The sequence below is a fragment of the Scyliorhinus canicula genome, chromosome 13 (assembly GCF_902713615.1).
Source record: "Scyliorhinus canicula chromosome 13, sScyCan1.1, whole genome shotgun sequence".
In the NCBI taxonomy this organism is placed as follows: Eukaryota; Metazoa; Chordata; class Chondrichthyes; order Carcharhiniformes; family Scyliorhinidae; genus Scyliorhinus; species Scyliorhinus canicula.
In genome coordinates, this window is record NC_052158.1 from 131,006,293 (window position 1) to 131,030,425 (window position 24,133).

At 46.9% G+C, this 24,133-nt stretch overlaps 1 protein-coding gene across 3 annotated transcripts in view; it reads left to right on the top strand.

Moving 5' to 3' along the window:
- The window catches only part of LOC119976126 (anosmin-1-like), a 204,897-nt gene that overhangs the window by 143,578 nt on the left and 37,186 nt on the right, over positions 1-24,133 (top strand). For all 3 annotated transcript variants that reach the window (XM_038816312.1, XM_038816311.1, XM_038816313.1), the window contains 3 exons: positions 2,887-3,016; positions 13,010-13,215; positions 23,849-23,984. In XM_038816312.1, coding sequence (XP_038672240.1) covers positions 2,887-3,016; positions 13,010-13,215; positions 23,849-23,984 — 472 coding nt within the window. The remainder of the gene's footprint in view (positions 1-2,886; positions 3,017-13,009; positions 13,216-23,848; positions 23,985-24,133) is intronic.

A 24,133-nucleotide genomic window follows, 5' to 3' on the forward strand; every position in this document is an offset into this window, starting at 1 on the left:
TGATCATGTTAATGAATAAAATCAGTCTTTGTAGCACAAATCCTATAACAATAGTTCTCAGGCTCATGCCAACAGACAGAATGAAATGTCAAGCACTGATTTTTTTTTTTGAATTCCAGATTTTTTTTGAAATTTAAAGCGAATCTGAGTTAAATCCATTGACAGTTCCAAAGAGTTTAGACTGCTCTTTGACTGGTTTCTTTTTTTTAATAAATTTAGAGTACCCAATTAGTTTTTTCCAATTAAGGGGCAATTTAGTGTGACCAATCCACCTAACCTGCACATCTTTGGGTTGTGGGGGTGAAATCCACGCAGACACGGGGGAGAATGTGCGAACTTCAGACGGACAGTGACCCACTGTTCGTTCTGACGGTGACAGAACAAACCCAGCTCCTCAGCACCATAGGCAACAGTGCTAACTATTGCACCGCCGTGCCATCCTGCTCTTTGACAGGTTCAACAGTTCTGTGATAGCTTGAGAGTTCTTTGGCAGCTTTGGCAGTTCCACTGAGTTTATTTACTTCATACGCACAATCATGTTTACTTTTAACAACCCGAAAGGGTACCTTACCTATCCCAAAGAGTGTCTTACCACTCCCAAAAGTTGCCGAATCTTTCTCAAAGGGTGCCAAATTTCTGTGCGAAAAGGGGTACTTTACCTCTCCAAAGGGGTCCCCTGGCTATGCAAATGAATTGATCAAGTTTAGATTAGCCCTTACCTGGTCTCATCTGCACATGACATCTCCGAGCTATGAAAATCATGCCTCAGTGGAATTAACTGATGATTTAAATAGCCAGCTGCCTGAATAAAACATGCGTGTGTGAGCTCCCGTCTGACTCAAGTCCCACCTTGTGAAAATAGAAAATGCCGTGTTGGAGGTAGGCCTTAGGATTTTTGGTAATTTCCACTATTTTTGCCACAACAGAGAGCCTCTCCACCGGGCTTCATTTTGTCTGTGCCAATCACGCCATCCAAGATTAAACGTAATACAAACCAATCACCAGACAGCTGATCCTCTACAACACAGAGCCACCTCACAGCAAAACCCAGTCATGAATTCAATATTGTCCTACTCTGGGAGGATGCCGATTGTTACAAGAGAAGTTGTTAAAATGGCAATTGGGAGTTTGCTCTGCATTTTTGATGCCTTTCTACCAACACTGACTCCAAAAAAGGCATTGGCCACCTGCCTAAAGCAGATTGGGACCAACTTCATACTCAGAATTGATGGCTAATTATGGGCATAATTCTCCCAAAAAATTATTAAATGTCATTTTTGTTTTATAAATTTAGAGTACCCAATTCATTTTTTCCAATTAAGGGGCAATTTAGCGTGGCCAATCCACCTAGCCTGCACATCTTTGGGTTGTGGGGGTGAAACCTATGCAAACACAGGGAGAATGTGCAAACTCCACACGGACAGTGACCCAGAGCCGGGATCGAACCTGGGACCTCAGCGCCGTGAGGCAGCAATGCTAACCACTGCACTACCGTGCTGCCCTAGTAAATGTCATTTTGGGTAGGTTTTCCGGGGTAAATCTGGGCGTGATCCAGATCTGTATTCACCCATGCTTTTTTGGAGCTTGGGAATTTCTCACTGAAAAATCCCACACTTGGAGGGCGCAATTCAACCAAATGGGAAAGAAGTCCCAAAGCGAGTGCGTCTCGTCGCGTGTTTCCTAGCGCTCACAACACCGAGAAACACATGGCCATACAACGGCACTTGCATTAAATAAGAGGTCTCAGCAGGGTACGCAAAGGCCTCAATGGCCCCAATAGCTCCACTTGACGGAACTCCTCAGTATAGCGAGAGATCGGGATGCCATTTTAAAATGGCCACCCGACCTCCGAGGTCCCCAATGTGACCCCCGACCTCCCCAAGCCCCAATGCACTATGGGAGGGTCCCTACTACTCTGCCCCCTACCCATTAAGTCTTCTATAACTGGGATGGTATCTTTCTGTCCTACCTGTTGAGGAGATGTGCTTCAGCACTCAACACAATCCTGGCAAGGACCTCTGTAATACGATACAGCACCTTCTGCCCCTTGCATACTTCTAGTACCCATGTCCACAAGTGATGCTGGTCCTGTGGAAGAAACTATCACCTTAATTCTGAGACCAATACTTGACCTGTACCATTTTTAAGAACAGGCATAAACGTCTATCAAACAACGTTTTTAAAAAGTTTGTCTTTTTTCCATGTTTCCTTTTTTTCAAATTCCAATTCTTTACCTCCCATACTCAACCCACACTGGTCAGCACTTTAATTAAAATATCGAAAATCTCACAATAATCTCCCGTATCAGCCTCCCCGGACAGGCGCCGGAATGTGGCGACTAGGGGCTTTTCACAGTAACTTCATTGAAGCCTACTCGTGACAATAAGCGATTTTCATTTTTGATTTTCATAGAAATTAATGGATCACAATGTTCGAAAGTGTAATAAATGGTAGCAAAGTCAGAGCTGAGACAGATTACTTTTGTTGTAATGTCCAGTACAAGCAACACACTGATTCTACTGAAAAGATTGAGATATTACACTGTGCTGTATGTTGAACACTGGAAGAAACAATTTTCTGGCAACAATTGCCCTTGAAATCAGCACATCACTGCAAGACTTTTTTTTAAAACTTGACTGTATGTCAACTATTGAGTGTCCTACTAAATAAGCTAATCCTCAGCAATGTGGAGGTATTACCATTAAAACATTTAATCATCTTCTAATACAATACTTTAAAGACCAATTGGCACTTAATTTTGAAATGTTTGCAAAGTCCGTTGGATCTCATCATTCATCATTTTGGCCCCTACAGAGTTCATACATGTGTTGCAATGAAGTCCATAGTGAATAATTGCTCTTCATTTCCCTTTTTTCAATACCCCAGACAATAGAGGAGCACGTTGATCTGAAAACATTGAGGCCAAACATATGGTACCAGTTCAGAGTAGCTGCAGTCAACATCCATGGAACTCGAGGTTTCACCACTCCCAGTAAACACTTCCACTCCTCCCGAGGTGAGTTATTGCTGCTTAATAGTGATAATAAGCGTGCTTGATTGTGATAGAGAGCCATCAAATATCAGCCGCTCCACCCCCTCCTCGCCGTCCATTTAACCCCAGTAACATTACAATAATCTGCAGAGGGCATTCCGATGACTGTGACCAATTTTCATCAACACGAGAATGGAGGAAATTATGGTACACTTCATTTTTCCAATTAAGGGGCAATTTAGCATGGCCAATCCACCTACCCTGCACATCTTTGGGTTGTGGGGGTGAAACCCATGCAAACACAGGGAGAATGTACAAACTCCACACGAACAATGACCCAGGACCGGGACCGAACCGCTAAATGTGTTCTTGAGATTTACTCAAGAATTTACTCAAGATTTACTCAAGATCTTAACCTTCCCGGTTTTCCTTTGAGTTTTAAAACACTTAGTGGACAGAGAAGACGGAAAAGGGTCAATTTGATCTTGTTATGATCATGAGTGAACTGCTGAACAGGGTGGTGAGATTCAATTGTTAATTTCAAAGGGAAAGTGGATCTGCACATGAAAATTACATTTTTTCAGGACTATGGGACCAATTTGTTCTCGCTTTCAAATAACTAGCATCATTAAATGGGCTGAATGACCTCCTTCTGTATATGACATTCTGAGATTTGAAGTACTTCCTCAGAAATCTAAGGAGGACGGGTGTGAAGAAGTATGACAATTGTTTCTACCACCACTTCCGCTTATAATCTTTATTGTTACAAGTAGACTTACATTAACACTGCAATTAATTTACTGTGAAAATCCCCTAGCCACACTATGGCGCCTGTTCGGGTACACTGAGGAAGAATTCAGAATGTTCAATTCACCTAACAAGGCTGATCAAACCTACCACTCCTGAATTCCCCCAGTCTCTATCCCTTCCTCGCCCCCAACTCCTGACTACTCACAAGCGTTCCTACCCCAGATTAATCAGAGGAGGCCGCAGGTTATGGGGGAAGACCAGCCACGAGAAAACGGCTGAAGAATTTCAGAACCAGAAGCAGTGCTCCACTGACCAGCTTGTTCTACGTACTTTGACATGAATAAGAAAATTGCAGGTTAGAGGTTTCATTCTGCAACCTCCTACACGTGACCCCACAAGTCCTCCTGATGAAAGACAACTCCACACTGATAATACAGTGAAGAAAAGATACAACTGACAACTGAGCATTTTGGACCACAAAATTGAGCAGGCCTTGACGTCATCAAAGGTTTATCATTTTTCTTAATATAAAATAGACCTTTGTTCCAACAATGATGTTTTCTTTTTCATCGCTTCAAACGTTTAACCCAAGGTTAGAGGGCTAGAGTTCAGCCTGTCTTGAATGAGGATCACAGCTCAAACAGGTGCAATAGGATTTTCGCAGAACCCTACTGATTGAAGAAGTCTCCTTGTTAACTATAAAAAGGTTTCATTGATCGTTAGCCTACTTTTCAAAAAAGAGTTGCCGTTTTCTGAAACATCATTCAAACAAACTCTGCTAGTGGGGAATAAAAACATCAGCAAGTTTGAGCAAGAGGCCAAGCCTTGAAGTTTGATTTGTGACAATCGGCCACTGTGAGGACCTGGTGCCCTTGTCTAAGTGATAAAGGAGCTGTCAGCCTTTTATTCCTCAACACAAGCTGATAAATCAGGAGGAGAAAAAACATCAGAGAACCAACTCTGAAATTCACTTACTTCATTTGACAATATTAGATTTCCTATGACATTGTGTGTGCTCTAAATGCCCCAAAAATCATCCCCTTGAGTTTCAAAGAAACAATTGTGCCTCGCCAGTAATCTACTATGAGGACAATTAATTACAAAATTATTGAAGCATTATATACATGTTTACTTTATATTGTTCTGTCCACTGGCTTGTAAACTTACTGCAGTCAGTGATTTATTGCAGCACACAAAATCTTGCCTCATGAGGAGAAAAAGAAATATCATAAAAATAGCACAGTCAAACTCAGCTGTAATAATAAAACGTGATTACATTTGTTATCTTAGCTGTGCACATTGGCCTATACCTTATAAATAATCGAGTGAATTGTGAATCACAATCCTCACCTTTATGTTTACAAACCAATATTTTATGATTTATCTTTGCACCACTTTTAAAATGTCTTCCCACACCTACATTTTCTCCTCAAGTTATTGGTGAAGAATTGAAGCTGAGGAATTGAAATTGATCTTTGCCAGCAGTGTGAAGTGGGCCCACAGCAAATAAACGATCAATTTTTCACCAGTCCTGGGCCAGAATGTTCTTACCTGAACTCACGTGAGAAGACATTAGATGAGAGTGGGGTGGCATAGTCATTAGCACTGCTGCCTCACAGTGCCAGGTACTCCAGTTCAATTTCGACCTTGGGAGACTTTGCACGTTCTCCCCGAGTCTGCGTGGGTTTCCTCTGGGTGCTCCGGTTTCCTCCCACAGTCCGAAGATATGTAGGTTAGGTGGGGTTACAGGGACAGGGCCTCTTTCAGAGACTCGGTACAAACTCGATGGGCCAAATGTCCTCTTTGTGCACTGTCAGGATTCTGTGGATTCTATGGATGACTCCAAAGGCCCCTCATCTTCAAACTCAGCATGTTCCTGGTCTTCAGTGGCCCTCAGATCGATGGCACTCAGGTCACTCTCTGCCTCCGTCAGCTCCTCATGCGAGTGTGCCATGCCCTCCCCAATGTGCAGTACCATGGGAGCCAATGAACCTAAGCCCACGAACGTGATAACCTCTACACGAGTGCCTACTTCATAGAAAGGGTGTGCTGGAGGCACAGGTCTGAGTATGTCCTCTTCGGGGGGAGGGGGGTGGGTCCTCGGGGTCCCTGGAGCCTCTTGCGGATGGAGCATCTGTGGGAGGAAAATAACATGCTGGTACATTCAATCATATCGTCAGTGCGCATGCCAGGCGGGCTGCTGAGACAATGAAGAACGGTAGTATGGTGTCAGCTTGATTGGAGGATCACTGAGCACTGGTGCTTTGACAGCTCCATTTTAGCTGAGACGATCCTACAATTTTTACTCTCCTTGCCACTCTCGAATTTGTGCACTGCATTCTTAAATTCTACAGAGACCGCTGCCTCATGATGTCTGGTGGAATGAGCTGCTCAGTGGCATTCTAGCTCCCAGGGATCTATCTTGTAACAGCTGAGTATAAACAGATTGGGCTCCCCACTGCCCATTCTTCGGCGCTGCGCCACATTATGGCTTTGCTTTTCCTGAAAGCAAAGAACAAATTTCATTATTAGTGCTAGCCCTCTCCATGTAGCACCATTCCACCAGGGACCACACCAACCCTCTGAGAATCAGGTTGCGGGGCATGGCACAACTCAGTCTTCAATGCACTCTGGCCAAATGGTCAAACCTTCTAGTTATGGCCAGCGCAGGCTTCAGTGCAAATTGGCACACAGACTTGTAGACCCCTGAGGGTGACAAGGGTGACCACGCAAATACATATCTCCTTGCAGTTCCATGTCATCTCTGTACTCACCCTTGCTAAACCCAGAAGATCATTGAACCTTTTTGCAGCAGTCTATCCACTGACCTGGGTGGCTACATTTGTCCATGCCTTCTTTGTGTAATATAGCGGCCTCCTCTTCCCATCCCTGGACATGAGGTCATCATACTTGGCACTGACCTCCTCTATGCGGCACTCGTCTATGACCCAGGGGCAGAGTTCCCCGCCAGATATTCTCTGCCTCCATCCATGCCTGCTGGGTGCTGAAGCCATTAGTGCAGCAGATTTCTCAGAGGTCCAGTCCAACTGGTTCCTGCCCCACTTGCTTCTTCCAACCTAGCAGGGGTGCATTACACGCTAGGTAGGCCACCCACCCAGCATGAAACCGTGTGACAACCTCACCTGGGAGCAGATTCTGCATCTGCCTCCGTGTGTGCCTGACAAGCGCAAAATTCAGGCCCTGGTCTTCCTGCCACTGAAGATCATGGAAATTAGTTCAAACACTTTTGGGAGACTCGTTTCCTAGTCTCACTATCGCTTTTACTTGATGTAAAAATAAAAATCTTGGCAAAGCTTTTCCAAGTCACAGGAAAATGCAAACTGATGCATTTCATAATTTACAGTGCAGAAGGAGGCCATTCGGCCCATCGAGTCTGCACCAGCTCTTTTGAAAGAGCACCCGACCCAAGCTCACACCTCCACCCTATCCCCATAACCCAGTAACCCCATCCAACACTAAGGGCAATTTTGGACACTAAGGGCAATTTAGAATGGCCAATCCACCTAACCTGCACATCTTTGGACTGTGGGAGGCAACCGGAGCACCCGGAGGAAACCCACGCACACACGGGGAGAACGTGCAGACGTCGCACAGACACTGACCCAAGCCGGGAATCGAACCTGGGACCCTGGAGCTATGAAGCAGTTGTGCTAATCACTATGCTACTATGCTGCCCATTTATAATTATTATAGCTGTTGGCTTGCTACAAACCCATTTCACGTTGCTGGGGTGGACAAATTTCACCCGCCAAAATGTTTTCTGACATCAGAGATATTATAGAATGAAAAGTAATCCATCAAGCCTGCTTCATCCATTGATTGTGAAATATCTACTGCATTATGGATCTGAATGATCAATCTGGTCGACCATGGATTGGACTCATAAAATTAAAACTCCTTAACTCCCCACAAAATTGCAGAAAGGCTTCCCCAGGCTTGTGTCATCTTTATTCAGACCTAGTCAATTGTGCAGAGCAACTCTGATCTTCCAGGCAATACTTGATCCTTTTTGTCCGACACCTCACAAAGGAACACTATTACGATATTGTCCAGGTTCTAATGTCAGCAGACTGGAAATGGTAGAAACAACTCAAATTAGTCACTTTTTTATTTTAATTAAAAATTTTACCTCCGGGTTTGTCGTGAACATTATTGTGTTTAAAGCAATTTTTCTTTTAATCTGATTTTATACCGTTAATCCACTGTGAGACCATGGGAACGAGTGAAACTAAGGCTTTAATATCCAGGAACTCACCTGCCAGTGTCTGCTGTACAAATGAGTGCCACGCACAAGTGGCCGGTCTATATATCGCCCCGGTGATGGGTGAAGCCAGAGACGGAGCCCTTTGAGGTTCCAGTTGTGGTAGTCACCACTGATGTATTTATTGTATATAGAGGATGTTGATATAGGTGCTTTACAGTAAGGCCCCTGTTCTATCGGTACGGGGGTAGATCCCTGCCTGCTGGCTCCGCCCAGTAGGCGGAGTATAAATATGTGTCCTCCCCGTACAGCAGCCATTTTGTCAGCTGCTGTAGGAGGCCACACATCTCAGTGTAATAAAGCCTCGATTACATCCTACTCTCGTCTTTGCGTAATTCCCGTACAGTACCTGGAAGTAGACCATATTATAATTTCCAGGTTAAAGGTCACAGCACCATACAGACAGTTCATACTTAGATGAATACATTCACCACATTCACCCCCTGTTAAAAAATCAAGTCCAGCGGGGGTGACGTGGAGTCATCAAATGTTCAGTCTGTCTGGAGGCTTGATCGTTTTTTCAGACCTCCTCAGCTTTGGTGATGCAGCGGGCACGGTTGTTGCAGGTGGCCCAGGACGCGCCAACCTCCGCAGAGGCCATGGCGGTACTGAAGCAAAACTATGCTCAGCAGACAAACAAAATCGACGCCAGACACCTCCTCTCCACACGGCACCAACTTCCCGGTAAGTCAGTAGCAGATTTCTGGCGCGCCCTTCTCGCCCCAGTTAGAGACTGTGACTGTCAGGCCGTTTCGGCCATGGAACACTCGTATTTGCTGATGAAAGTCGCATTTGTTACCGGCATAGGGTCTGACTACATCCACCAGCGCCTCTTAGAAGGGGCTTCGCTCGATCTCGTGGCGACCAAAAAGCTAGCGCTCTCACGCAACATTCAGGCCTATGCCCCTGACCGCGCGGCCCACCCCTCCTGTGCATCGTGGACTCCGCAGACGGCCACACTATTGTAGACTCCATCAGCGACCGCCCTCAGCCAGCCCCATGCCTGGGCCGTGCGGCAGCCAACCAACCCCGGGGGGCCCAAATGCTACTTCAGTTGGCAGTCAAAACACCCCCGACAGGGCTGCCCAGCACGGAGCGCCCTCTGCAAGGCCTGTGGCATGAAGGGACATTTTGCTGCAGTGTGCCAGGCCCGCTCAATCGGCGCTAATGTCCTGTCACCCTCCACGTGCGGCCCGTGGGCGCCGCCATCTTGTTCCTCCCAGGACCAATGGGCACCGCCATCTTGCCTTCCTCAGGACACGTGCAGCACCAGGGCGCCGCCATCCTGCCTCCTCCATGGCACGTGCGGCTCGTGAGTGCCGCCACCTTGCCGGACTCAGGACCCCTGCCCGTCGGGCACCTCATCAGGCCGCCCATCGCCTGCAACCACCGACGACCAGCCGTGTCTCACCTCAGTCACGATTGACCAGTCTCGACCACACAACCTCACGACCACTTCAACTAAAGTGAAGGTCAACAGACATGAGATCTCCTGACTGCTGGACACCAGGAGGACTGAGAGCTTCATTCACCCCATTACGGTAAGGCGCTGCTCCCTCGTGGTACACCCTGCCAACCAGAGAATCTCCCTGGCCTCCGGATCCCACTCCGTGGCGATCCGAGGTTACTGAATCGCCACTCTCACTGTCCAGGGCGTGGTGTTCAGCAGCTTCCGCCTCTACTTACTCCCAACATCTGCGCTGCCTTGCTACTTGACCTGGACTTCCAGTGCAACCTCCAGAGCCTAACCGTGAAATTCGGCGGGCCCTACCACCCCTTACTCTGTGCGGCCTCGTGACCCTTAAGGTCGGCCCACCTTTCCTTTTTGCAAACCTAACCCTAGATTGCAAACCCGTCGCCACCAGGAGCAGATGGTACAGCGCCCAGGCCAGGACCTTCATCAGGTCTGAAGTCCAGCGGCTACTTTGGGAAGGCATCATCGAAGCCAGCAACAGCCCCTAGAGAGCCCACGTGGCGGTGGTCAAAACTGGGGCGAAAAATAGGATGGTCGTTGACTACAGTCAGACCATCAATTGGTACACGCAGCTCGACGCGTACCCCCTCCCACGCATATCTGATATGGTCAATCAGATTGCACAGTACCGGGTCTTCTCGACAGTGGACCTGAAATATACCTACCCCCAGCTCCCCATCCGTAAGGCGGACTGCCCATACACTGCGTTCGAAGCAGACGGCCACCTTTACCACTTTCTTAGGGTTCCCTTCGGTGTCACCAACTTGGTCTTCCAACGGGAGATGGACTGAATGGTTGACCGGTACAGACTGCGGGCCACCTTCCCGTACCTGGACAATGTCACCATCTGCGGCCACCATCAGCAGGACCATGATGCCAACTTTGCCAAATTTCTCCACACCGCCACTCGCCTCAACCTCACGTATAACAAGGAGATGTGCATGTTCAGCACGAACCACTTAGCCATCTTCGGCTATGTGGTCCAGAACGGAGTTCTGGGGCCCGACCCGATCGCATGCGCCCCCTCATGGAACTCCCCCACTGCCCCAAGGCCCTCAAGCGTTGCCTGGGGTTCCTTTCATATTATGCCCAGTGGGCCCCAAACTATGCGGATAAGGCCTGCCCACTCATCCAACCCACCGTTTTCCCACTGACGGCCGAGGCTCACCAGTCCTTCAACCGTATCAAAGCCGACATCGCCAAGGCCACGATGCACGCGGTCGACGAGACGTTACCATTCCAAGTGAAGAGCGATGCATCAGACGTCGTCTTGCCGTCACCCTCAACCACGCAGGCAGGCCCGTGGCATTCTTTTCCCGCACTCTCCATGCCTCCGAAATTCAGCACTCCTCCGTCAAAAAGGAGGCCCAAGTCATGGTTGAAGCTGTGCGGCATTGGAGGCATTACCTGGCCGGCAGGAGATTCACTCTCCTCACTGACCAACGGTCGGTTGCCTTCGTGTTTAATAACACACAGCGGGGCAAGATCAAAACCGATAAAATCTTGAGGTGGTGGATCGAGCTCTCCACCTACAACTACGAGATTTTGTATCGCCCCGGTAAGCTCCATGAACCCCCCGATGCCCTATCCCGAGGTACATGTGCCAGCTCACAAGTGGACCGACTCCGGACCCTGCATGACGATCTCTGTCACCCAGGGGTCACCCGCTTTTCTCACTTCATAAAGGCCCGCAATCAGCCCTACTCCATCGATTGGGCTATCACCAGAGACTGCCAGGTCTGCGCGGAGTGCAAACCGCACTTCTACCGGCCAGACTGTGCGTGCCTGGTGAAGGCCTCCCACCCCTTTGAACGCCTCAGCGTGGACTTCAAAGGGCCCCTCCCCTCCACCAGCTGCAACACGTACTTTGTCAGTGTGGTCAATGAATATTCCCAATTCCCCATTGCCATCTCATGCCCTGACGTGACGTCTGCCACCGTCATCAAAGCCCTCAACACCATCTTCGCTCTGTTCGGTTTCCTCGTCTACGTCCACAGCGACCGGGGATACTCATTCATGAGCGATGAGCTGCGCCAGTACCTGCTCAACAGGGGCATTGCCTCTGGCAGGACAACCAGCTACAACCCCAGTGGAAACGGACAGGTAGAGAGGGAGAATGGGGCGGTCTGGAGGGCCGTCCAGCTGGCCCTATGGTCCAGAAATCTCCCGGCTTCCCGCTGGCAGGAAGTCCTCCCCGACGCACTTCACTCCATTCGGTCGCTCCTGTGCACCGCGACTAATGAAACCCCCCATGAACGTCTCTTTGCCTTCCCCAAGAAGTCCACCTCTGGGGTATCACTCCCAACGTGGCTGGCAGCTCCAGAACCCGTTCTCCTCGATGGACATGTTCGACTCCACAAGGCAGACCTATTGGTTGAGAGGGTACAGCTAATTCACGGCAACCCGCAGTATGCTTATGTAGCGTACCCCGATGGCCGCCAAGACACCGTCTCCCTCAGGGACCTGGCATCAGATGGTTCCCCACACACCTCCCCCCTCCGACCCGGCGCCACCCACCCTTCCCCTGGTGCACCCCACCGCAGCCCCACACTCCGGGACAATCCGTCCTCCCCTTGTACACACCCGGGGATGAAAAGGATTTCAAAACGCTCCCGGAGTCACCGAAGACCAAGCCACCGCCGGAATCGCCACCAGGACTACGGCGCTCTCGACGACAGATCAAGGCACCGGACCGCCTCAATTTGTAATATTATCTGTACTTCTAAAACACAATTTCCTGTATATAGTTCTCCACCACCCCCGCCGGACTCATTTTTTAACAGGGGGTGAATGTGGTAGTCACCACTGATGTATATATTGTATATAGAGGATGTTGATATAGGTGCTTTACAGTAAGGCCCCTGTACTACAGGCACGGGGGTAAATCTCTGCCTGCTGGCTCCGCTCAGTTGGCGGAGTATAAATATGTGTGCACCCCGTACAGCAGCCATTTCGTCTGCTGCTGTAGGAGGCCACACATCTCAGTGTAATAAAGCCTCGATTACATCCTACTCTCGTCTTTGCGTAATTGATAGTGCATCACCAGTACAGTACCTGGAAGTAGACCGTATTATCATTTCCAGGTCATAGGGCACAGCACTATACAGACAGTTCGTACTTAGGTGAATACATTCACCACATTCACCCCCTGTTAAAAAATCAGGTCCAGCGGGGGTGACGTGGTCATCAAATGTTCAGTTTGTCTGGAGGCCAGATCGTTCTTTCAGACCTCCTCAGCTTTGGTGATGCGGGTTGTTGCAGTGGTGACTCGGGGGGCATGTTGTCTGGAGCTTAAGCTTCAGTCCGGCTTGTCGGAGACGATTGGGGGGGGAGTAGGCAGGGGGGTGGTGGGTGGCGGCAGTGCAGGCGCGGGACAAGACAGGAGATCCAGGGGGGCATAAGGGGCACTGGGGGTGACATTCTATACACAAACAAGTGTAATTCAGTCCTTTGATTTGATTGCATTCTCCTTGTGTTTTCGTAATTCTCCATTATTCAACATCCCTTATAGATCCCACAACACCAGGTGCACCAAGAAATCTGCGGAAAGGCAACTTCACGGCAAGCCACAACGGTGTTTTCAGTCTTCCCATTCACTGGGATCCACCCCAAGAGGAAGATCTCTTCATTCACCATTACAGAATTTACTGGAGTCAGTGCGTTTCCAGGAAAACTGTTTTTCTCACAAAGAAAGAAAACTGGAAGATAATTGAAGGAGTAAGTTCAAAATTGTGTGTCAAGTATTTGTGCCTTTTTGTGTTTTAAACACTAAAGGAAAGTGGTTTCCAGGAAACAGTTAGTTTTTTGTACCTCTGGGCAGGTTTTCCCCTCAGGTTTCAGAACCCTTGCCGACTTAGTCAAAACCCTGCATTGTGTAAGGTACAGTCACACAGTTGTGATTTCTCCTGATTTTGCCAATTAATGGTCAGAGGACGAGCTTGGTGTACCCAAGGGCAATTGATGGGCTCGCTGAGCTGGAGTGCAAGTAGGTGGCCTTCCAGCTACAGGCTGCCTTTTCGGCAAAATAAGTACCCCAAGATGGGAAAACGTCTGCAACATTTCTTTAAAATATTTTAGAGTACCCAATTTTTTTTTTCCAATTAAGGGGCAATTTAGCATGCCCAATCGTCCCACCCTGCACATCTTTGGGTTATGGGGGTGACACCCACGCACACATGGAAGAATGTGCAAACTCCACACGGACAGTGACACAGGGCCAGGATCCTCAGGAAACATTTTGACTTCAGGTTGGCAAATGGCTTTAGCAGCCAGGCAAGGAGAAGGTGTGTAAATCTATCTGGAGTCCTGCCCACTATACACCTACCCCCACCAGGTCTGCCGTCAGGAAGCCAACACTGATAGTTAAAGCAAAGTGAGAAACAGTTAGAGTCTAAATGACAAAGAGAGCTAGTAAATTTGATGAAAAAGAAATTCAGAAGCCAAAAATGATGATTCATGAAACGAGGAGTAAAAGTCAAAGGGAGGGAGAACTGAGGATAGAATCAAAATCAGTGTGAGTTGGAAGCCATGTTGGAAGGAAGCGCAACCCTCCCTGAATGGCAAAGTTGTTAAAGAACATTCTGACCATCCAAAATGGAGCATACTGCAGACCTCCTTCTGACCCATCCAGACGCTGAAATGTGCTTTTCAATGCCCAGATAGTCCCCTGGATCACCAGCTGCTACTTAGGGCACCCAGAGGTCATTAGGCATGAGAGCAAAGGTTATGCATTGTCCCACAGAAGTCAGCTGTGGGTATGATTCTTTTCTTTGAGGAGGTCAGCAAGGGTTGAGAGACAAAAGATGAAGGCATCATTGAAACTTCCTGCATATCATGTACTGGTATAATGGACACTTTAATTGTTGTCACACACTATCTGGACAATGAGGGAATGGGATGTATTCCTGTTGTGTTAGCTGAGTGGGTGTTCAGTAGGCATTATTGGTGCAGCTGTACATGTCCTTGATTACTAGACCAGCTGAATACATGCAACATTTCTATACATTTATATGTGATTAATGTATTATTCTGTCTTTGTTTGTAAGTACAGTACATACTCAATGTTGAGGAGACTGTAACAACTGACATTTGGAATGACTCTGAATGCCTTTTTTAAATTAAAACTATGAGGAGATACTGGGTTGTACAATATCATCAAACATTTTTAGAAGGACACAGCAAGTAGAAAACTTCAACAGGAAGGAAGCACCCATATATCTTCACTGATTGGTTCTCAAACTGGGAACCATTGGCTCCTTGGGGTCCACGAGTGAGCAAATGAGCAGCAGCCCGAAGTGAGCTTGGTGCAAGTTGGGAGATGGTTGTTGAGTGTGGTTGCCACATATGCAGTGCAACCTGGGCTGGCTGTCTCCTCTGGGGAAGCGCACATGGAGGATCGTTGGGAGCACCAAGTGGATCGCCCGGATAGAGCTGCAGTTTAAAGCTGGTGGTGGCCACCAGGTGTGGTTTTCTTATTCTGTCATGGCCTGTGAGTGTCACTTGGGAGGCCAGTGTTTGTTACCCAACCCTAATTGACCTTGAGTAGATGGTGCACTGCCTTCTTGTACTGCTGCAATCCGCGATCCGGAGGTACACTCTTGTAGTATGGTTGGGTAGGGAGTTCCAGGATTTTTACTATGACAGTGAATAAATGGTGATATATTTCCAAGTCAGCTGGTGTGTGAGTTAAAGGGGAACTTGCAGTTGGCGGTGTTGCCCTGTGCCCACTGCCTTTATTCCTGTACTTAGTATATATTGCAGGTTACGTAAATGCGACTGAATATTTGTGTAGGCTCACCCATCTCACTAATCTCACTAAGAAAATATACATGATTTCTTAAAAGTATCATTAAAACACTCTACATGTAGCACAATTGTATTCTGAATATTATAAGATTGCGGGGGCGGCTTCTGTGATTGCTAATCCATTTGAAAAAAAGTCCTTCAACTAAAGATGTTTGAGAATCATTGACCTAAATTATATCATTTACCTTCTCTAACCTGCCTTCCAGTCCCTGCATTAGCCAACAGTTTTGGAAGGCCACGGGCATAGTAGCAAACACTGCATGCACCTTCTGAAGGGCCACCCAGGTGCAGAAAGGACCATAGAAGAGAAGTAGGTATGCCAGCATCTCTGCCAGCATTTTAACCTGCGGGGTGGGGGTGTCAAGGTGGTCCCCTAGCTATGGGAGTGATTTGTTTCAGCTGGAAAAACTTGATGCCACTTTTGGGGATTGGAAAGGTAAGGGGCTGGAGTGAGAAAGGATTTATTTTTGGAGGGTCGGTATGCTGACTGGGAGGAGCTGAGGGTGTGAGGGCCTTGGTGGGGGAGGGATTGGGTCTAGCAAGCTTTTTCGACATTCCTGGTGACGCCCCAGTCCACTTTGCTGGAAAGAATTGCTTCTTCTGCGGGGTTCGTGGAGGACAGCACATCCGGGATATATAGACGGATCATAGTGGAGGAGTTGAAGGCTAAGTGGGAGGAGGAGTTAGGCCCCTCTTTGGAGGAGGAGGTGTGGAGTGAGTCGCTCCGTAGGGGGACCGCTACGTCATCCAGCGCGAGGTTAAGGACGGCACGATAGCACAGTGGTTAGCACTGTCACTTCGCAGCACCAGGGCCCCAGGTTCAATTTCCGGCTTGTATCACTGTCTGTGCGGAGTCTGCACGTTCTCCCTGTGTCTGCGTGGGTTTCCTCCGGGTGCTCCGGTTTCCTCGCACAAGTCGTAAAAGACGTGCTATTAGCTCATTTGCACATTCTGAAATCGCTCTCGGTTTACCTGAACAGGTGCCGGAATTTGGCGACTAGGGGATTTTCACAGTAGCTTCATTGCAGTGTTAATGTAAGCCTACTTGTGACACTAAAAAAGAATATTATTATTATTAAGTTTTTGCAAGGTGGTGTTCAAGGTACATCTCACCAAGGCTAGAAGGAGCCAGTTGTTTCGAGGAGATTTAAGGATAGGTGTGAGCGGTGCTCGAGGGGGCCTACAAATCATGTAAACATTATATCTGGTCCTGCCCCAAGTTGATGGGCTTTTGGGGGCCTTTTTTAACCATATCGGCAATTCTAAATGTGGATTTGGAGACATGCCCATTAGTTGTAATATTCAGGCTGTTGGACCAGCCGGCTTGAGGACGGGTATGATGTTGGATGCATTAGCTTTTGCCACCCTGCTGGCTCGGCGAAGCATTCTGCTGGGTTAGAGTCCTGCAGCAGCGCCCTGTGCCGCAGCATAGCTGGGTGACTTGATGGAGGTTTTGCATCTCGAGAAGGTTACGTTCACAATGAGGGGAGCGATTGACGGATTCAATCGCAGGTGATGTCCGTTTAAATTGCATTTCAAGGAGCTGGTCAATGTTAGCTGTTTGGGGGTGAGGATGTTTTATTGGGGAGCGGGGAGGTTATAATTGCTGTCGGGGGTTGTTTTTGTTTGTTATGGTTTGTTGAGGTTGTTGATTGATGCTTTATTGTTTGACTGTTACTTAAGTACAAAATGTTAAAAACTCAATAAAAATAATAAAAAGCAGGCAGCCAGATCATGGCCACAGAGTCATGTCCAAACAAGAGTTGGGGATGACCACCTTGGCCCGGCCGAGGAACAGAGTTTAATGACCGGGAAGCCAGCAATATGAATAACAAAGGATTTATTTAACTTAACATAAAGTCTGCCAACGCTGGTAACTATTTACACTATGCTCGATCTTACAAGCTCCAGCTGAATAGACCTCCACCTACTACCAGGGAATCTCATATTCCACAAGTCCCACAGGGAGATCAGTTACAGTTTCCCCGAGGACCGTAAAGTGGTTAGCACTGCTACCTCACGGCACCGAGGACCCGGGTTCAATCCCAGCCCCAAGGTCACTGTCCATGTGGAGTTTGCATATTCTCCCCATGTCTCACCCCCACAACCCAATGATGTGCAGGATAGGTGGTTGGCCACGCTAAATTGCCCCTTAATTGGAATTGTTTTTTAAATGTTTTTCAATTACACAGACTCATGGGGTGATCCCACAAGCTGACTCCACCTGAAGTGGCCAAACATCAAGAATGTGGAATAGTTCTGTGGGCAATGATGGAGCCAGTTCCAGAAAGTTTATCTACAAGTGTATTTTTATGTAACTATGGAAACTGATAATATGCTTCTTGATATTTCAAAGGCCCTTAAAAATATTCCTACTGCACCATCAAAAGTCTTCAGAGAGCCTCAGCTGCACATCTGTTTGAAAGATAAACATATGAGAATAATTTGTAGGATCACATAGCTATTCAGTTACTGAAATGTTGTTTTCACGCCTGTTGTAATGCTGTTTGACCCGTGTCAGCTGCGAAGAGTTGAAATGTTACGGTCAACTCTGATATTTGGTGCAATAGTTCTGTTAAACTGAGGGGGAGTTCAAACAACACCAAAGGCAGAGATAAATTTTGAGTTCTGGGTGAAGAAATGTCTCATTGTTTCAGGCAAATTAAGAAAAGTGTTGAAAAGAAAACCTGATCAATACGGTGCCTGGTAGAAGCAGGAAGGCACTATGCCACAGAGTGGTGAATGCTGGGGCTTTGCGCTTATGGTTTGACACAACTCCTAGGAAGAGTTCAATTCTGTTGTAGCTGATAAGTGATGCCAGAGAAGCGCGCTAAATTTCCTCCTGCCTCAACAACAGCAAAATTTAAGGAAAAATGGCTTTCTAAATATAATTATAACCACAAATTGGGGAATTCTGTTTTTTAGGTTTCACAGCTAGAGTATTACTGCAAGTCACAGCCAACAATCTAGCATCTTCAATGGCGAAATGGCAGCATAGTGGTAATGTCACTTGACTAGCAATGTAGAAGTCCAGGTGAATCCTCTTGGAACCTGGGTTCAACCCCCACCAGACCGGCAGGTTTGAATTCATAGATTAATGTGGAATTGAAAAGCTCGGGTGGGATTTCTCATTTTCAGGCAGAGTGGTGCAACAGGCTGGTAAACTAGCGTGTAAGCTGCCAGCCCCAAAGGCAGCTTCTACCTCCAAATCTTTGGGGCCATGGAAAAAAGTTATTAATAATAATCTTTATTGTCACAAGTATGCTTACATTAACACTGCAAAGAAGTTACTGTGAAAAGCCCCTAGTTGCCACATTCCGGTGCCTGTTCGGGTACACAGAGGGAGAATTCAGAATGTCCAATTCACCTAAAAGCACGCCTTTCGGGACTTGTGGGAGGAAACCGGAGCACCCGGAGGAAAGCCAAGCAGGCATGAGGAGAACGTGCAGACTCCATACAGACAGTGACGCAAGCCGGGAATTGAGCCTACGACTCTGGAGCTGTGAAGTAACAGTGCTACCCACTGTGCTGGGTTCCACAGGATCACATGGGTGGGGCAGACGCAATTAGTCTGTAAAAATAAAAGGGTGCCCCGATTTTAAAACAAGTTAAAAATACAACCACAGCCCCCCCAGAATACCACCCACCTCAAGGAGTCGCTCCACACCATGGAGCTGCCCTCCCCCCCCTCAATGGAACTCCCCTTGGCACAGACCCTGGCACTGCCTGGGCTGTGCTCACCTGCGCGTCTCTAGCTGGTGCTGCTCACCAGGTGCACATCTTGGGGGCCTATCATGATTCATGGCACACCAACGTGAATCGGCAATCCAACAGGGAGGGATTATCAGGCATAAAGGCCTGATAATTATATGCAAATGTATTCAAATGGGGATCGCAATATGGAACGTCAGAATTCCCATTACGGGCAGCACGGTGGGGCAGTGGGTTAGCCCTGCTGCCTCACGGCGCCGAGGTCCCAGGTTCGATCCCGGCTCTGGGTCACTGTCCGTGTGGAGTTTGCACATTCTCCCCGTGTTTGCGTGGGTCTCGACCCCACAACCCAAAGATGTGCTGAGTAGGTGGATTGGCGACGCTAAATTGCCCCTTAATTGGAAAAAATTAATTGGGTACTCTAAATTTATTTTTTAAAAATTAAAAAATCAAAAATCAAAAAAGAAAAAATTCCCATTACGTCATTGATGGTGGGGTTGGCCGGGACAATTGGAACGGGAAATCCCGCCAGCATAAACCGCATTTTGGGACTCACTTGGGATTTCCTGCTTCTTGGGACCGCTGATCCACCCCCCCCCACCCCCCCACCCCCACCCACCCCCCCCCCCACCCCCAAAATGGGAGCAGAAAAATCCCCCCCCCCCCCCCCCCCCCCCCCCCCCCGCTAGTCTCAGTAATAGTGGCCATGAAGCCATCATTAATTATTGTAAAGACCCATTTGGTTCACTAATGTCCTTTCGAGAAGGAAATCTGAAAGAATAATGAAATATTGTCCTGTTATAATTAAAGTTTTTCTTTATGGTCCTTGATAACTATTCCAGATCAATGTTTTGGAAGCTTTCTCCATATTATCTTTCAGAGTGTGGTTAATATTTTCTTGTTTTGACTGAGGTATAATTGAGAGATCAGTTATAAGAGACTGAGTTATTTTCTTAACTGGCATGACACAGATCAGTTTTGTTTTGGCTGTTTTAGTCTTCATATTTTGAACAGATGTTCAACACTAGTTTCTTGAAACAAAAGAGTAATTCTTGAGTGTTAACTACCATAAAACAAAACCATTTCCTTTTTATGATTTGTTTTATTTGGACAGTTTTCAGCTTCATTCTATTACTTATTTAGCCTTAGGAAATTATGGATGATGCAGTTAGCCTTAAATTTCATGTATAATTTTACACTCCATGATATATATGTTGACATCGTTCATACAATCAATATTTGCATTGGATAATTTTGTGGCATTGTATTCAATCTGATTACATGCAGACTGATTATTTGTACATTAAAACCCTGCAGCTTTGATGATTTAAGTAGAATAATAAAGAGACCACTATGACACAGTGGTTAGCACTGCTGCCTCACAGTTCCAATGACCCGGGTTCAATTCCGGCCTCGGGTGACTGTCTATGTGGGCTTTTCACTTTTCCCGTTTCTGCGTGGATTTCCTCCGGGTGCTCCGCTTTCCTCCCACAGTCCAAAGATGTGCAGGTTAGGTGGATTGGCCATACTGAATTTCCCCTTCATGTCTAAAAGTTTAGGTGGGGTTACTGGGTTACATTGATAGGGTGGAGGCGTGGGTGCAGGGTGCTTTTCCAAGGGCTGGTGCAGACTCGATGGACTGAATGGCCTCCTTCCGCACTGTAAATTCTATGATCTGTGACCATCTTAAAGTAATTTGCTTTAATACATTAAAAAACTTGAGGGAATTCCTCATGCTAGTCCATGAATAAAAACTATAACGAGACTTGCCCAACCTCTAACAAATCACATATGTGATTGACTAATTTGAAGAGTTTTCCATACTAATTTGATCAACAACATCCAGGCTGGTGGTTCAGCCAGACTCAAGTCAGTGGAATTCATTCCTGGGCTGCTTTTAGTAAGAAACCAGCTAACTAGTTTTGTCCAGGATTATACATATTTTGTAAGATCTGTTTCTGTTCAGCCTTTTTTAGATTAACTTGCTGAAATTAATCATTCTAAGAGATTGTGGATCAATGACTTTGCAGACCACAATATTTAATCGGATGTGCTATTTATGCACCCACTCTGCAAACCTGGTTCTGCCTTCCTATGTAGTTTTGCTAATTTAGTTCCTAGCTGCCAATACTCCTATAGTGGGACATTCTCCCTCTTTTTTCCATGTTAAAGTGGATCACAACAGATGTTTTTACCCCTCCTTTTCCAAGTCACATTTCAAGTCACATGAAAATAAACAATGGCCACTCATTTTCTTTTTGTCTCGGAGGCTCAAGATGTGGCAATAAAACTGGTCTGTGCAACTGGAGAGTTCCTCGCCAGTTTTCTATCTGAGCCTGGCACTTTGCCAAATTCTGATAAGATTATGACTATTTCCCACAATGATCATCCGCGACAATTTCCATGTCCAGAAATTCTTACATTTTGTAGTCTCAGCAGACTACTTGATCTGTCATTAACATGCTTTGTGTATTATGTAACACAGTTATTTATCTATTGTGTTAACAAATTTATCTTTAATACAGATTGAGATTAACAGATGGATGTAATTAAATTTCTTTTCGGAACTTTTCGTAACTCCCTCGCCATCTGATTCGCCCAGCTTGCGCCTCAGCTGCTTACTGCTAACAAGGGGGAGCAGCTTTTAAATGCTCCTTCAGCACTCAGTCCCAGTCAAGACAAAGGATGGCAGCATAGAGACCTGCTCCTCGCTTTGGGGCTGCCGACCTGGCCAGGCTTCTCCGTCAGTTCATTGATGGAGCAATGATTCCTGCACACCCTGGCATGTCGCTGGCTTCCCCTCTGCCCGCCCCCCTCCGCAGCCTGATGGTCAGCTGGGCCTTCAGGGCATGTGGCAGCCCCCTCCTCCCCCATCACATGTAGTGCCGTTTCCAGCCTGAGACGGCCTTGCTGTCGTGTTCGGCGTCTGCCCGCCTCAGCTGTAACAAACAGAGCGAGGGCAGCATGCACGGCATTGACACCAGCAAACGTATTGTATCTGCAATGAATTGGAGGAGAGAGACTGACAATCAGTTCGGTTTTCCATCTCTCATACCTGCCAAACCACCCCACCCTTACCATGACTGTCCCGCCTTCTCTCAGAGTGCCATACAGCAAGTTAGTTGTGCTGGCAAACCTTGATCTTGAAACTCACCCCTGGCCAGTTCAGGAGCCCCTAGACCCCAAACCTCTGTCAGCAACATTAGGGAGGTCATGCTCTGCTCATCCAGACACTTACACGTTAGCCGCGAGAGTGCCCTCAGTGGTGAAGCCCTGCTCTTTACTGTTTGATTGTTGGCAGCTGCTTCTATGGCGTGGAAGCTCTCCAAGAGTACAAGCATGCTTTTCAGGCATCAAAGTCCACTTATCATACTGTCAGGCACAGCACCTGTTCCTTCAAGGAGACATTGGAGAGTTCAGGAGCATGAAGTGCTATCACAACTAACAAGGCTAACTGCCTCCTTTGAAATAGCCTCCAGCTATGAAGCTAGAGGCTGCGCATAGTCAAAGGGAATTAAATTAACATTCATGAGAGAAGCCATAGCATGACTCTTCTGGAGGATATAGTAGGACAGACAGGCTGTAGTTATGGTTGTCCCTGTTATGGTTTTTTTCATTCATTTACAGGATATGGGCATCACTGGTTAGGCCAGCATTTATTGTCCATCCCTAGTTGCCCTTCAGAAGATGGTGGTGAATTGCCTTCTTGTAGTGCTGCAGTCCTTCAGTTGTAGGTAGACCCATTATGCTGTTAGGGAGAGAGTTCCAGGATTTTGACCCAATGACAGTGAAGAACTGTGAGTGATTGGAGGGGAACCTCCAGTGGTTGGGTTCCCAGATATCTGCGCTCTCCTTCGAGATGGCGGTGGTCATGGGTTTGGAAGGTGCTCTCAAAGGAACCTTGTGTAATGATATGTATAGTACAAGTGTAGTAAAGGGTTAACAAGAGAGACTGCATGTAAATCAGCACTAGATGGCGTTACTAAGTGATCATATAAAAGGCTGGATCTCTAGGCATGCTGGGAGAAGCTGATGGAGATTTCATTGCAGAAGGATAGCATGAGGTTGAGTTATAGTGTAGTTTAGAAGTTAGAGAAAATATTGATTACTGTATCACAGATTCAGTACTTTTATTTTGTTATCTGTTACTCAGTAAAGGTGTCTCATCTAATCAAGTTAAGTAGTGTAAAATAATTTAGTTTTGATTTAAACTTCTTAGTTTTATATTCTTTGTCAACACTACATATCTGGCTATCTTAGAGAACAAAACAAGGAATATGACACCTTGGTGAGTTACTGCAGTGCATCGTGTAGATGGTGCACACGGCTGCCACTGTTGATCGGTGCTGGAGGGGTTGAATGTTTGTGGAAGGGGGAGCAATCAAGCGGGCAGATTTGGCCTGGATGGTTCCCTGGAGTGTTGTTGGAGCTGCACTTATCCAGGAGAGTATTCTATTATACTCCTGATTTGTGCCTTTTAGATGGTGGACAGGCTTTGGGGGGTCAGAAGGTGAGTTACTCGCCGTAGGTTTCCCATTGACAAGCGGCGGGAGTAGAAAATCCCGCTGTCAGCAAACGGCGTGCCGCCGAGAAACTCATGGCTGGGGATCAGAGAATTTGCCCAACATCCGACCTTATTGAGTATTGGCTTTGCAAATTTTTACTGCCTGGCTTAGCCCATCCTCCCAGTCGGTGAGAATGGGAGTCAGTAGAAATATCAGTCCAGGCACTGTTAGAATACCGGAACATGGCAGCGTTCAGGACATTTCCTTTACCTTAATAGAGATTCCAGCCAGTTCATAACCTTGCATTTATTTGTACATTTCTTTTATAGGGAAAGAACGAAGTTGAGATTGAAGGTCTGCAACCAAACACCGAATATTTGGTACAAATGCAGGCAGTGGCCAACTGGGGGCAAAAACGCTTGAAGAGCAGTAAAGCTTTGTTTTTTTTCAATACCCCTTCCACAGGTAAGAGCAATGAAAGATTTCCAGCCACTAATACTACCCATGGTTTCGAGCAGTTAAACCATATCTGCTATTGCTAACGCTTGTAGATTAGACCAAGAGTGAAATAATTCTTGCTATTGGTTAAACTCACAGATGAGAGATTCTCTTTT